Genomic DNA, 15,295 nt, shown 5'->3' with positions numbered 1-15,295 from the left:
CGTTGATTAGTCTTTGATTGATTATTTAATCCATAAAGATAAAAAATATATTGAGAAATGACCACTGCAAGTTGCCAAAGTCCCACGCGATGCCTTCAAAGTTCTATTTTGGGTCCGAGTTTAAAATAAACATGTTATTCAATTTCCATCAATATGAAGGGAAAAGCTCACACAAGAAGCTGCAACTTGATATTAAAATGATTTATCAAATATTAAACAACGACTCATTTCAGCAAAAAAAAATTACTGTTCATCATTAAGTATAAGTTGCACAGAAACATAAATGAAGTAGAATAAAAAAACGCTGCACATAAAGTCAAATCAGCATATTGTTATTATAGTATAAATGAACTCAGACCTGAGATTAGATAGCACATGTCTGTGAATAGCCCTTTCGTTAATAAACATTGTATTGACTATACAAGACAAAAACAATATAGAGGTGTGAAGCACTTTATCTTCCACTTATGACTGGCTTGTCACATTGCCTCTCTTCCACCCTTTATTGATATCACACAGTTAGAGTGTTAGGTGCAGCACATTCACTCCAATAAACACAGTATTCACTCGTTACTGGGAGACATTGTGCAAGTGTTCAGTCAGTCTGTCATTTCTGGTGAAGGCTGTGCATAAATATCTTACTTAGCTTTTAGAGGAGCTCACAAAAATGAAAGTGAGGCACTCTGGGACACGAGTAACACTTTTGCTGCTGCTTTTAATCCCATGGGAGTCGGATCGGTGGAAGTGTGTGTGTCAAATAGGGAGACTGTCAAACCGGAGCCTCGAGCTGCCTCTCGGTAAACAACACATCAAAGCATCCCCTCTCTCCGATTCTTCCCCCTGCACTTTATCATCCCCACCAAAGATCTGTCCTTTATCTCCGTCTGTCTCCCTCTCCGCATTGTTGTGACTCTCGCACACTTTCTCCTTCCTGACTCTTTCAGGCTTTTGGTTTTGGCAGCTCTGCTGTTGCCGTCATTAGTGCTGCAGCGGGTAAACACGGAGCCGCTTGTTTCCCTTTACCTCTAACAAGTTATTGTGACTCTCAACCAACACCGTCACCCTGAACTCTCCTGTTACAATCCATTGTGTCTTTGCACTTTCTCCTCCACATCCTCTCAGCTGTGTCGCATGGAGGGATGAACGAGGATGGAGTAGAGGAGGAGATCATGGTCTGCCTGTGTGGAACAAAAGCAAACAGACTGACAGATGGACAGTCCCTGCGACGCACAGCAGAGATAAGAGGATTGGGCCCGCTTCTTGTTGTTGTTGTTGGCCTCGCCACAACTCTTAATGCAGTTAGCTCACTCTGAGCTCCGCTGATGGTGGAGAAATGTGAACATGTATGTTCATGTGAGGGAAAATAACTGCATGAGTAGTTGAAGAGGAGGAGAAATGTAGAAGATCACTCAAAGTTCAGCTAGTCTCCTAACACTCTGTAGTGACTCTCCTCGATGGACAGAGTTGAGTTAGATCTACATCTCAAGTCTGTGTCCTCCATGCTTCAGGCTGCAGTCAGCAGGTATTTCTGCTCAGCCGTCTTCTTCTCATTCTTCTTCTTCTCTGGCACTTGTGTGAAAACTGGCACTTTCTCCTGGTGCGAAGGCACCTTGCAGGCCTTGTAGAGGATGACGAAGAGGATGAGGATGAGGACGCCCACCGCAGAGTTGCAAACGATGGCAATGATGGCCCACACAGACAGGCCCGTCTTCAGATCGTGCTCCTCCATGGTGGACTGGAATGCAGCCTCCAGACTCATTGTGGTCACATCACACCTCAGGTCTGCAACCATCGGTCACTACAACTCCACAGATTCTCCCTGAAAATAGAGAAAATGCATCACATGAGTTTATTTTCCCAGCACATGCACACCCACACACACACACACACACAGGTTGGCATACTTGGCCACAGTTATCCTGGCTGTCACATGTGCCTGCTGACTCCACTAGGTCAGCTCAGTAAAGATTACTTTCTCCCTGGCGAAGTAGTCACCGAGCCAAGGTGGCTTAATCCCTGCAGACACTGCATATAGAACAACCTACATATGTGAGGGGTTTTATTCTCAAGATTTTTCTTTTCGAGAGGCAATAAGAGCGTTACAAGGGTCTCTAATAAAGCCACGCAACAGAGTGTTATTATCATATTATCTCAGTACTTGTAATGTACAAGAGAAGTGTCAGGCAGGTGCAGAGAAAAATTCATTTGTTAGGTGTAATAATCTGCGGATGATAGGGGAGTATTACAGGACAAGAAAGTGCCTTTCGGCTGCAGCGCTGCCATGTTGAAACATCCTTTTTAAGTCTTGTTTCCTTTATACAGGCAGAGAGCGATGAAGTTATTAAACTGATAAAGAAGGTGCCAGTAAGCACCTTTTTCTCGCTGAATTATTTTGAATGAGTTTCGGCAGTAATGTGTTTTCAGGAGGAACGTGTGGAAATATAGTTGCCAGTTTTGCGGCTGATATTAAATGGGTCACTGAGGTGTACTGGTGTGTGTGTGTTAGAGAGAGAGACTGACAGAGAGGGAGGAAAGTCAGTTCAAGCATGAGTTGGAGAGTGTGAATATTTTCCCTCTCAGAGTTTACCAGATAAAAACTGGAGCTCATCTCCTCGCTTCTATACCTCTCTCCCTTCCCTCTAATGCATTTCTAATGAGACCACATATTTTCTCCTCTCTCCAACTGAGGGGCAATGCCGCAACTATCCAAGTTTGCTGTTGAGAACTCATTTCAAAGTTATCCTTCCCTTTATAAAAGGCATTTTGTGACCAAGCCAAATAAAGATGGCTGCAAGTCAGAGTAGGTGGCAGTGATGCATTTGATCTGTCGGTTTCTGTTGGTACCAGATGGGTCCCTCCCAGGATGCTGGTGGCGTCGCTGTGGGGAATGAACCCTCATAATCTCTAACTGGGATTACTGTCAATAAAACTGCCCTCACTGCTGTGCAGAATGTTTCCAAAACATCCTGAGGAACTTTTTTCGCAGGTGACACTAAATGAAGCGTATCCAGTGTACAATTTCAATTAGAGCCAAAGCGAGGAATGTGAAGGCTATTAGATGACAGGGAGATGTGACAGGGAAGAGTCTGCATGTGTGTGTTAGAGAGAGAAATGAGTGTGAGCAATGTATTGGAACAGAGAGCTGTTTGCATGCTCATATTGATTTCAGACAAGCAGCCGTGCATATAACAAGAAAACACACAGCAGTCACCCCAGTTGTTCATTATCCACAATTATGGCACATTTTCATAACTCATACTACCCAAAGTAGATGATTGTGGTCCATGTTTTAATAACTACAAGGATAATTTGTTCCCATTTGCAAGATAAATGAATTTCCTCTGAATACAAGATAGCTCTGTTTCCACACTGGAGGACAGTAAAGCCTAATATTACGCAAAAGAAGATTGCTTTTCTTTGTGCACTTGGATTCTGACAAATTGGAAGAGGCCCAATTGCAGAAAACGTCAGTAAGTAGATTCAAATGTTCAAAGGTCAGAACAGCACATAACTGGCCCATATATAAACACACATGAAGGTCACTTCCTGAGGCCACAATCAATTACACAGATAACTCTTTTTATTGCATAATAGCCCTGATGTTCTCTGTGGCTGGAGCAGGAAATAGTTAAGCTTTAGGTTGACACTGGTGTCCTGCAACAGCATAACACAGGATGAGTGTGTGCTTGTGCTTGCGCGCGTGTGTTTGTGAATGCTGCCATTGACCGACATAAAGGCCCTTTTATGTACAAGTGCAAACAATCTAATGTAAATGCATGCAAATATAGCCTACAGACTGCTTGATACTGGGGCAGCCAAATGGGCACTGCACACAACCACCTGCATAGACGTGTGCTTGCAGTGACCACATGGAAAACAGGCGAATACTTGTGCATAATGCATCACTTTGCAGCGGGCTACCAGTATGAATGACCTCCGTCTCATGTGACCGAGCTGCCTCCCTTCCTCCCCAGCTCATTTGAGAACACCAGCTGCACGGTCAACAACTTCACTATGAAGTTACAGGAATCAACAGTGCTGACTGTGTCACTATTTATAACAGAAATGAGTAGGCCTATAGCCAAATAGTTGTAGATTGGTCTACCATGGGCATAAACAGACATATGATCATTGGTTGAGCTTATAGAGGACAAACTATAGAGGCCTTTTACTGTTTTGAATGTGGATGTATCACAAAAGTATTACATATCGCATACAATTCTGAAATACTCAGTGGTGGAAAGTAACTAAGATTTACTCAAGTACTGTACTTAAGTACAATTCTGAGGTACTTATAGCCTACTTTACTTGAGTATTTCCATTTTCTGCAACTTTATACTTCTACTCCCCTACATCAGAGGCAAATATTGTACTTTTTGCTCCACTACATTTATTTGACAACTTAAGTCACTTTGCATATTCATTAAAAATAAAAAAAAATTAAAAAATGATGATGTATTATTATGGATAAAGACTTTATTGACCCCTTGGTGAAATTCACAAGCTATATGTCTGTAAATATAGTGAAAAAGTATCCCCACATTTATACCAGCTGCTACATTAAAGTGATGAACACATTAATGCATCAATAATCCAGTAATATAATATATATCATTCTGAAATGGACCATTCTGCATGTGAGTACTTTTACTTTAAGTAGAGTCTGAAACTAACACTGTTCTACTTTTACTTAAGCAACTTCCTGAAGGCAGAACTTTCACTTGTAACTGAGTATTTCGACACTGTGGTAATGCTACTTTTACTGAAGTGAAAGACACTTCTTACACAAATGGAAATACTTTCAAGCACTTTTACATTTTCTTAATAACAATGAAGGCAATTGATGTAATACTGTGTTGTACATCTATAGCAGAAAACATGTCATTTAAAAAAAAAAATAGCCTACTTTTGTATGGACTTTGGATAAAAAATGTAATTTGTTTATATTTCAATATTTTGCTTGCTGTTTGCTGCCCACTATAAGCACATAAACAGTTCATACCTAATCCTTCCCTCTGGTGTCCCTCTGGTGTCCATGCGTTTCTACTTTTGTGTCCTCTCCTCCGCGCGTGCCTCAGCTGTAAAACGCGCTCATATAAAAATGTTCAAAACCGATCTTCACCACTTTGTTTGTGAGGCGGCAACTTTTTGCTTCGAAGTAGGTCACCGAGCTCCGAGCTGAGCAACACCGGACTGTTAATGAAGTGGAGCTGGCGGAGTCCAGGCCGGTTCCCAGCGACTGCTGACAGGCGCAGGGCGACAGAGCGGAGATGCTGCTGTCGGTGTGGCTACTAATCATCCACCAAGTCCCTCCTCCTCCTCCTCCTCCTCCTCCTCCTCCCAGCCCTCCCTCTCTGACTCTGTTACTACTGAGCTATTTATACAGAGACGCTCTTGGAACATCCCATCAAGGGCTTTTCCTCTCACACCTCCCTCGGTCAACACCTGTGCGCAAAAGGTTATTACAACAACCCAAACGGTCAGTAAAAGTAGAGTAAAAGAGATGTAACATCAGGCACCGAGCAAAGCATCATTTAGCTTGGAAAAACAAAGAAGAAGAAGAAAATAAAAGCAAGGTATACACAGATGCAGGGTGCACTAATACAGGGGTTCTCTAACTTTTTGGAGCCAGGGACCCCTTACAGGAGAGAAAATTGTCCAAGGAGCCCTTTTTAAAGGGACTGTTTATAAGAATCAGAAATGCTTGTTAACAGCGACACCTGTGGCCGTTAAGTCAACGAAAGTCAGCGTCGGGCTCGCGCTTGCTTGCTCTAAATAGACATGAACGAGCATCGCTCAAAACAGTGAGGCGCACACGTCAGCTAAAACCACAATATCACTCTATGTTGGCTTTTGCAGGAAGAGAAACGTTATCATCTCCGACCGCAGCCGGGGGAAGACACCGGCAGCTGGGGGAAGACACCGGCATCCGGTCAGAGACGATAACGTTTCTCGCTGTGGAGCCCCGTCACTTCACAAGACACGGAAAACCTCTGTTGGTCTGGAGGAGCTGCAGCATTTATTTCTGCACAAACGTCCACTGTACATTCAATAGATATTCTCAGAGCTACTAACTCTCCTGCAGTGTGCAGTGAGCGCGCATGCAAGTGTAGAGGTGGAGCGAGACAGCGAGAATGCGCGCGGTGTGTGAGTGAAGGCAAGCAGGCAGAGGGGCAGAGACTCCGGCCACACGTGAGCACGCATATGCGAGCGCGCATATGCGAACGCGCATGGGAAACCGACACGGTAGATTTATACGTGTAAAAAGTTACAAACAGTCCCTTTAATCGTAACACAGATGTGTACTAACATTTGTACTCTTAGATGCAATTGGACCTTATTGTATTCAAAAACTTTTCAACCTAAATAATTCAGACCTGTTTCCTAGTGATAAACAGAAACCCATTTCAATATGAATCATGATGAGATAATCCTTTATTAGTCTCACAGCGGGGACATTTTTGCAATGTTATTGAATGTTAATACCACTTATATACCTGTAAACATTGGGTGATTTTTTTCAAATTGCATTTGGACTCAACTTGACAGCATTTCTAGCCTACAGTTCAAGTAATTAATCTTAAGATCTTTCAGAAAATTAACAGCATAGCAAGACTGGCATACATGTAGTCCTATTAAATCCACATATTTAAACCTTCCAGTCTAAAGCTGACTTTCACAGGCTTCAACTTAAAAATAATGAACTTTACTGCTGTGTGTCACAATCATATCATAGTTTCTATTGGTCCAAACCAAATAGTAGGTGGGAGTAATGGACACAATATGCTTGTTTTATTGGCACAAATGGTCCCTATCTGTAGATATAATTTATAGCTAATTATTTCGTGGACCCCTGACAGAGTGCCATGGACCCCTGAGGGGTCCCCGGACCCCACTTTTAGAATCACTGCACTAACATATCCTAACAATAATGTGATTCTTCTTGTGTAGAAGGACCCATTTTAAAACTACACAGCATCAAGAGTAATTTGGCCTTCATGCAGGAAGAGCTGCAGTGAATTACAAACACCTTCTCCCCTGCTTAGTACACTTGAAACAAGTTGCATGAACCTGAATGGCAGCTGCACAAACTTAAAACTTGTTGCCCCCTCTTTTCCTCATTGGTATTCAGCACAACGGCAGGATGTCCCTAGGGGATTCTGCTCGGCTCTCTCTCTCTGTCTCCCTCTCTTTGTTTGTGTGTGTGTGTGTGTGTGATGGGGGGCACCCTGACCCACAAAGTTCAGGCAGAGACAAAGCATTCTTTTGAGGCCTCATTTTCACCCTCAGCACTGGCTTCAGAAAAAACTTTTGCAAGGGAACACATCCAGAGATCAGCAGTTTGGTAGTGCACATATTAGCAATACTTCAAAAAGTACAGTGTTTGAATTAAATATGAATGTAGTGACTGGCAATGTAATAACTGCCAGATGATAGTAGCTTGATATATATATAATTAAATTAAGTTAATTAAAACCAGGATGGGATGATGTCATGACATAGTCAAGCACATTAAAAGTTTTAATTACATTTTAGCCTCGTTATTTTATTATTAAATCTGGATGAATTACTGCCCTCAGTGTTAAATCATTCTATACTCATGCAGCGTTACGTCATCGGTACTGTGCACTGTAACAAAACAAAGTGCTTGGGCTTATTTTCATGATGCACTTCAAATGTAGACGAGCAATATCCGTGGCTACCTTCATTTTCCATTTGAATCAGACTGAATTAGTCAGGGAGCAGCACTTGTGCTGCAGCCTTCATAAGAGCTTAGATGGGATAGTTATCAGTGATCACAGGCTGATACTCCAGAGTAAGCTGCTTCAGAAGAGTGATTCATCATATCAGAGAAATGCACTCAAATATAGCCTGAGAGAATCGCGGACACAGTGAAACTCCCTGTGTCTCCCTCTGTCTGCTCTTGACACACACACGCACACGCACACGCACACGCACACGCACACGCACACGCACACACACACACACACACACACACACACAGTGATGATTACTTGCAAGACGTGTCACGTCTGATCACGGCCTCCCATGTCAACGAAGACGCTCGAACACCTCCATTACCCTGTCAAAACTTATCAGGGTGTGTGTCTGCTGCGTGAGAATCTTGCAAATGTGACAGAGAGAAAAAGAGAGTGAGATTTAAAAAAAAAAGAAAGAAAGAAGCGAGAGGCAATTTAATTTCTTTCTTAATTCCCCCCCTACTCTCTCATGTTCATCTCATCACAGCGAGGAAAAAAAATGACAGAAGTGTTAATCTCAACTAGCCTTTTTCATTTTCACAGCACTATTATCATGAGGAAAGATAGGTTCCCCCAGTATTATGGTTTTCATAAAGCCCTCCTGTTGAGAGGGCAAGGGGACAAACCAGGTCAGATTCAAGCTGGGATATTAGATTCATATTTCATATGAAGGGTCTATTTCATAACAGTGCACACCATTCACTTTAATAATCCAATATGCAACTTGATTGCTATTTGATGGACATTTGTGTCTGAATCACCTGCTTGTTTTATGCCAGCTATTTGCAGCGTCTGTTTGCTGGTGCTGCTTTTGCAGGCAGAAACATTGGTCATTCTGCACAGTATCCATGGCTTGGAAAGCTGTCAGAACCAATTTCCTATCATGAGCATATGAGGACACCTGCTGGATGTTTGTTGACATTGTTTCCATTTATGGCCAGCCTCACAGCAAGGCGCATTATCAGTTAATGTGGCTTAATAAGGTTTGTGATTCATTCACTATTCATCTGGATGTGAGTTTATCACATGTGAGTCTGCTAAAGCTGGTGGGAATCCAAACACACACACGAGACAAATGCAGTTTGCTGGCTCTTTTTTTATTTAGTTGGTCATCATAACCTGAAAACACAAATATTCAGTCATTAGCAGAAAATTGGAACAGGGAAGCAGCATTTCCTGTGAGCCAACTGGCTTCATCACAACAGAATTAAAATCTGTGTCTCTCCCTTACCTGGTCGATCCAGTCGTTGAAAGCAGAAACCCTGGTGAAGACAGTGGGTTTCTTCACATAGTTGCAGCCAAGGCCAGAGACAAAGCTGGCAATACCATGGACCTCCCAGGATCCCTCGGTGTTCTTACAGTTCAGAGGGCCACCGGAGTCGCCCTGGACACAGAAAGAGAGAGAGAGGAGGGCTTATGTTTTATTCATTTAGTGGAGCTGCTGGGAGACTGGCAAGGCACAACTACAGTTTGAGAATCACAATCAGAATCATTGTTTCACCCAGTATAATGGGGACACAGGAAACATTTGTCACGTTGTTTGGCAGCTAGAAAACACATGAGTGTAATGACAAAAAATAAGCTTCCCCACTGATTTGTGGACATTTTTATTTGAATCAATCATTTAAACTCAAATTTGCTTCACTGACATAATTAAAGCATAGAATTGGAGCAAATATGATTAAAAAAGTTATCTTTATAAAACGGTCACTATATCCTGACAGTAGTGCATGAGACAGGTAATATGAAAAAAAAATCATGTGCCTCTGTGTCCTCTGGTGCACTTAATGGCATCTGCAAGATTTCACAGACTGGAGGAAAACAAGCAGTAAGAGCTGATCTGAGGTCTGCTGTCCATCTGCTGTCTATGAGAGCCTGATCAAATATGAATCAATATTCTGTTACTGTAATGACTATTTCTCTCCTCAAATGTTTTCAGAAACATCTTGTAGTGTACTGTTTAGCTGGAAAATTAGAAAGTTGAATGAACAGGCAATAGGAACGCTCTCTCTCTGAAATGACCTGTGATTGGCCAAAGTCTCCCGTCACTGGCTAGATTTTTTAAAGCCTGAAAACACAGCCATGAGGACGTGCAGAAGTCTAGTTTTCTCTCAGAACACTTGAATGACCATATGTGCAATTGTATTACACATATATAAGTGCAGCGTTACCAAATCAGGTTCAACAAGCTTTACGATGTATGTTGTTTAGAAAAAAAAAAATAAATAGATGAAAACAAGAACACAAACTTACATTGCATCCAGCCACGATGCCATCCCCACCGGCACACACCATGGTGGTCCTGACAGCAATACCCCACCAGTCAGACTTGGAGCAGGTGGCGTGGTCAGCCACAGGCATCAAAGCCTGCTGCAGCTTATCAGCTATGGGGCCTCCGGCTAAAACACACAGGCAGAGACTATTACTGTCCCACCATCCACATACACTACAGTACTAGCCATCTCTCAAATCTGCTTTACAGCATTTCCCCAAGCGCCAAATTCACAGTCCGAATCAAATTTTCAATTTAGGAGTAATCCTTCCCCCCTAAAAAAGTTAAAGCTAAAATCTCATGCTTGTGATTTTCATTCCAACTTTGGAGGTTTCCACGGGTAACCCCGATCACGCACACTAAACGGTGACTTACTGTACACCCTGCCCCATCCGGTGATGTAGCAGGGGTAGAGGTTGGGCAGCACGGTGCCAGCAGCGGGGATACATGCCAGCTGCACCTGGTCGCTCAAAGTCACAGACTCTGACAGCTTGATCAGGGCAATATCGTTTCTGCAGGAAAGACAAAAAGAGAGAGAGGATGTGACTGAGGGAGGTGATCTACTGACAGGCAGTTTACAATCTCCCCCCAGAGCCAGAAAGAAGGAGATTTATCTTATCAATACATAGAAATAAATCAACTCAATGGCCAATCTTATTTCTCTAATTTCCCACTGTGGAAAAAGTCCAACTGCATACTGGAGTACATGGTTAAAGAGGTCCATTCTTATTCAGATTGTCTTACACTTTTTATTGGCTGTGGAGAAATACGAGATGCATAAAGATGTAGAACTTGTGTCAAAGGTATGTGCTGGACCGAAGTGAATAAATGGAATTTGAGCCTCGGCCCACTTTGTCACCTCGACTCAGAACAGATGAGATTATGATGTACTGGATGTCGCGGTGCTTGTCTTACCCGAGGGCCACAAAGATCTGGTTCCATTTCTCATGGACGATAATCTTCTCAGGCAGGATGGCCCTAGAGCCGGCCTCCTCCTCCACCAGGTTGTGTTTGCCCACGAACACCCTGTAGGAGAGCTTGGTGCTTGGGGGGGGAGAGAGAACAGACGGTTGATGCCCATCATGCTAACCCAGACACAAGATTTACTGCACAGTTGAATGATGTGATGAGCTCAAATTGATGATTAGTTGTGATGGCAAGATGATGGAGAGGATTTGAACCGGGCAGCGGCCCAGATGACCTTGAGTGTACTTTTTTTTGTGTGACGTGAGTTTTTTGATAGACTTGCTTGATCCTCATTTCTATTAAGGTTAAGTAGATCTTAGGGTGTAGAATTAGGCAAGTGGTGCAGAATAAGCAGAGTGCATTTAACAGAGGATCTGTCTGACTTGAAGTGGTGGGCATTGGTGTTTTAGTATTTGTGTTCCTCGGCTGCTCGTACTTGATGCAGTGAGCAGCAGTCATGACCCAGTTGGCAGCAATCAGAGATCCACCACAAGTGTGCCTCCACACACCGTCCCTCTCATACTGCAGAGAGATCTGGAGATGGAAAAAAAGGACAAAATAAAGGAAGAGGCAGGTTGCTGATGTATAGATGGATGGTATAGTTTGCTGATTTAATTCAAAAGCAACCATTTAATCACAGAATTTTCAATAGCCACTGGGTCTGGAGTGTAATAAACAGATGCCGGACCCAAAAGGTTTGCCAGTAAATATAAAAACATTGACAGATGTGCATGTATTAGCATACCTGCCAGGGCCAGCTGTGGGGCTTGGCATCTACTCCGTTGACCACACGGGAAGTCAGGGGCTCAATGGGTGGGGTGCCGCACCCAAGGGCTGGACGAGGAAGAGACGTACATGAGTGTAATGGACATGAGAGAGTGTTCATGAGGTAGGAGCACAATGAAATTTTGATTCTTGCATCAAGCACAAACTGCATAATTTTTCTTTTCAATAAAGAACTGCACAGCGCTAGCTCCCTGTGTGGTAATATGCACGCTTACACACACTTGCAAACTCACAGAAACAATTACACACAGAATTAGGGAATGCCAGATGTTCTTACCGCTAGCAATGAGCACTGAGGCCAGCACAATGGGGATCATGTTGATTGATGCTTCTGCTGAGCCTCAGCGGGACACACAACTCTCTTTTAAACTTTCCACCACAGGCAAGCCCCGCACTGTATGTGGCAACACACACTCCCATTGGTTTGTCATGGCCTCCAGGGATGAAGGTGGACCAATGGCAATGAGGGTCAGCGCGGCTTGGTGGCTGTCGAAACACACAGGTGTGCTTTCTGGAACATTTCACATGACCTTCAATGTAGAGCTACAGGGTATGCTCTGTTGCTATGCATAGGATATGTGTATTCATGAGGGTTCACATGTATACATGCATAGTATGTGTATGTCTGTAAATGCTGGAGACACATACCACATAACCTTCACACATCCTATTATGTTCTTTAACTCACCTTTAAGCCTGTCCACAACAAAGTCTCTTCCCTGAAACCTGGAATTAAACGCTTGCATAACAGCATGGGAAGCCAACATCTGGATTACCGGCACTGGCCTGTTTTTCTCCAAAATATAAAACAAAAGTCAAACTATGAGGCATTACTATGACAAATAACCAGGGACAATGAGAAACAGATGGTGTCCCTGATGCAGAAAATATCGACAGCTACACCACACTCTCTTGACATCTTACAACGTACACAGTTCTGCAGTGCATTCTGCAGTGCTGAGACATATTGTGTGACCGTATGTATGATCAAACATGTCACTCAGACACATTATGGCATTATTCTATGCAGTAAATTTGCTGTTGTAAAGTAAAAATGTGCAGTTTAAAACACTGAACCAGTGTATCCTGAGGTAGTTATGCTGAATTGAATAAGTTATGAGCCTTGGAGGACACAGACACAGTTCCTGAGGTATGAAAGTGTGCAGGCCTGAAGTGACTCAGCATGCAGACGTTGTAAATCTGTCAGAGGGCTGCTTGGGTGATATGACTCGTCACAATAAAGGTTAGGTGTTACGGTGCAGTAAACAGGTGGAGTGAGAAGAAAAGGTGGTGGGGAATACACAAAATGCTCGTCTGTAATGATCTTCAAGGTGTTTCTGATGATAGAAGCTGACGTCAGCTTAGACAGAATCAGGTCGTTTGGGCCAAACATTGTTTAGGCAGTTACAGGAGCTTCATCTCTGGTCTGTGACCCCTTTAAACAAAAACTGCATTGTAATACAAAGCATTTCCAAAGTAGAAAAAAAACATCAGACTACTTCAGACAGCACACTGGACGTTTTGAATGATTCATTTAGTTTCCCAGTTCACCACTAGATGGGACAATTTATCTGTTTAGACACCAACCCAAGTTGAATTCTTTTACAAAAGATGAAAAATTAAATCCATTTGCTGCGAGACGACATCCAAGCTTTGTAAGCTGAGTCATTCAGAAAATCAGGCCTCAATCTAACTGGGTTTTTAACATCCGTAAAGGAGGTCAGACAGAACTTTGACGTTGAAAATTCTACAAAGAGACTCTCGTACACCACGGGGAGAATACCTTACAACTTGACAGCTGAATCTAAAAAACAGTGCTGTTTTTTAAAGTTTTGTTTCAAAGTTTGGTTCGAGCTACCCATCTCTAGTTTACAGACTGGAGAAAATACTTGATAGGGAGCAAAAAACACTTGAAAGGCAACAACAGCAACAAAACAAGCTCAGACATACTCGACTGCTATGTGTGTGTATTTGTGTCTAAAACGTACTTGTGTGTGTGTGTGAAAGCATCCCGCGTGTGTGAGCTTCTCCACAGCTACGATACGCAATTAATTGAAAGCTAATTAAAATTAGTCTTCAAATCTGTGAGCGTATTACAGGCCAGTGTCCAGAGGAGAGGCCTTCCTCTCCCATTTTCTGATTAAACTTCTTGTGTTCATTAATTTGTTAGTGGCCAGATGACACAAGATAATGAACTGAGGTGTGTGCTGTATTGATATAACTACATTAAACAGAGAAAAACAGATCAGGCAAATGATCTCAGTTAAAGCAGCAGTAGGTAGAATGGAGAAAATATGATGAAAAAAAGTTATTTTTATAAAACGGCCACTATATCCTGACAGTAGTGCATGAGACAGGTAATCTGAAAAAAATAATGTGTCTCTGTGTCCTCCGGTGCTCCTAATGGCATCTGCAAGATTTCACAGACCGGAGGAAAACAACCAATCAGAGCCGAGCTGGAGTCTGCCATCTAAACAGCTAAACAGTACACTACAAGATGTTTCTGAAAACATTTGAGGAGAGAAATAGGCATTAACGTAACATAATATTGATTCATATTTGATCAGCGCTGCCTAGTTTGACAGTTTGATTGGAGTTTGCGAGTGATTGACAGCTGCCTCTGTTGAATGAACGGCCAATAGGAACGCTGTCTTTCTGAAATGACCTGTGATTTGCCAAAGTCTCCCGTCACGGGCTAGATTTTCTAAAGCCTGAAAACAAAGCCATGAAGAGGTCTGAGAAGTGTAGTTATCTCTCAGAGCACTTGAATTACAATATGCTGAAACATTATTATGGAATTTTTGCCCAGTGATGCCAAAAACATTCTGCCTACTGAAGCCTCAATACGGTTTTTACAACAAAACAACCTGACCTGAAACATCACCGACCCTTCATATGGAGTTCAAAACCTGTGATTTCCAAAACCTGCTCCTTACAACTGAAATATGTTTATGTGCAGTGAGAAGCAGCCTGTCATGTTCTGAGATGAGGCTTACTAGTTTCATGGCTGAGCAAAGCAGAACTGAAAGCTCCCCGGGGGGTTTGTAGCAGGTACACTTCAGCCTGTTTTCCCTATCAGAACAGCAACTGAACTCTGAATGACACCTGTAAGCTTTATGGTTGCTTTATATCACTTTGGGGTAGTAAACATTGTACTTGGCCGTTGCCACTCCCCACGTGGAGCAAAGACAAAAAAGATTTTTTGATAATGTATAAATATTATTGAGGCATGTTGCTACTATTGGTTTCAGTCAGCTGTGCGTTTTTTAACTACTGTAATTCCCCCTTCCATACCTCCTATTATCCAACAATAAAACCATTGGTATTTGTGCCTGTGCACAGTGTGTATGATCTCGTTGGCAATAGTCTAATAGTTTAGCCCATTCTGAGCCCACTAACGTCCATATTGTTCAGCTTTTTGCCTTTAAAAAATACACAGCTGTATTTTCCTGTGGCAGCTTTATTTGCCACAGGCATGTGTTTTGAGCCGCTGGGCTGAAGTATAAATCCA

The 15,295-nt window shown here is 42.6% G+C and overlaps 1 protein-coding gene across 1 annotated transcript; it reads right to left on the bottom strand.

Annotated features, from left to right (window-relative positions):
- Nucleotides 1–8,836: 8,836 nt before the first annotated feature.
- ela3l (elastase 3 like) lies at nucleotides 8,837–12,188 on the bottom strand. The gene is made up of 8 exons (XM_074638296.1): nucleotides 12,062–12,188; nucleotides 11,744–11,832; nucleotides 11,435–11,532; nucleotides 10,948–11,076; nucleotides 10,408–10,544; nucleotides 10,014–10,159; nucleotides 8,992–9,144; nucleotides 8,837–8,879 (listed from the first exon to the last, which is right to left on the bottom strand). Exons 1-8 carry the CDS (start codon nucleotides 12,099–12,101, stop codon nucleotides 8,862–8,864), a joined length of 810 nt encoding a protein of 269 aa, XP_074494397.1. The 5' UTR covers nucleotides 12,102–12,188; the 3' UTR covers nucleotides 8,837–8,861.
- Nucleotides 12,189–15,295: the final 3,107 nt, after the last annotated feature.

This window comes from Sebastes fasciatus, chromosome 6, assembly GCF_043250625.1.
Source record: "Sebastes fasciatus isolate fSebFas1 chromosome 6, fSebFas1.pri, whole genome shotgun sequence".
Lineage (NCBI taxonomy): Eukaryota > Metazoa > Chordata > Actinopteri > Perciformes > Sebastidae > Sebastes > Sebastes fasciatus.
This window is presented reverse-complemented; position numbering and strand designations above follow the sequence as displayed.

Bases quoted from the DNA above. Each gene is read 5' to 3' on its own strand.
- ela3l (XM_074638296.1), bottom strand. From the start codon at position 12,101: ATGATCCCCATTGTGCTGGCCTCAGTGCTCATTGCTAGCG. The intron at 10,160-10,407 runs GTAAGTCACCGT...TGTGTGTTTTAG, and splicing joins CGGATGGGGCAGGGTGTACA to CCGGAGGCCCCATAGCTGAT. The intron at 9,145-10,013 runs GTAAGTTTGTGT...TTCTGTGTCCAG, and splicing joins GCATCGTGGCTGGATGCAAT to GGCGACTCCGGTGGCCCTCT.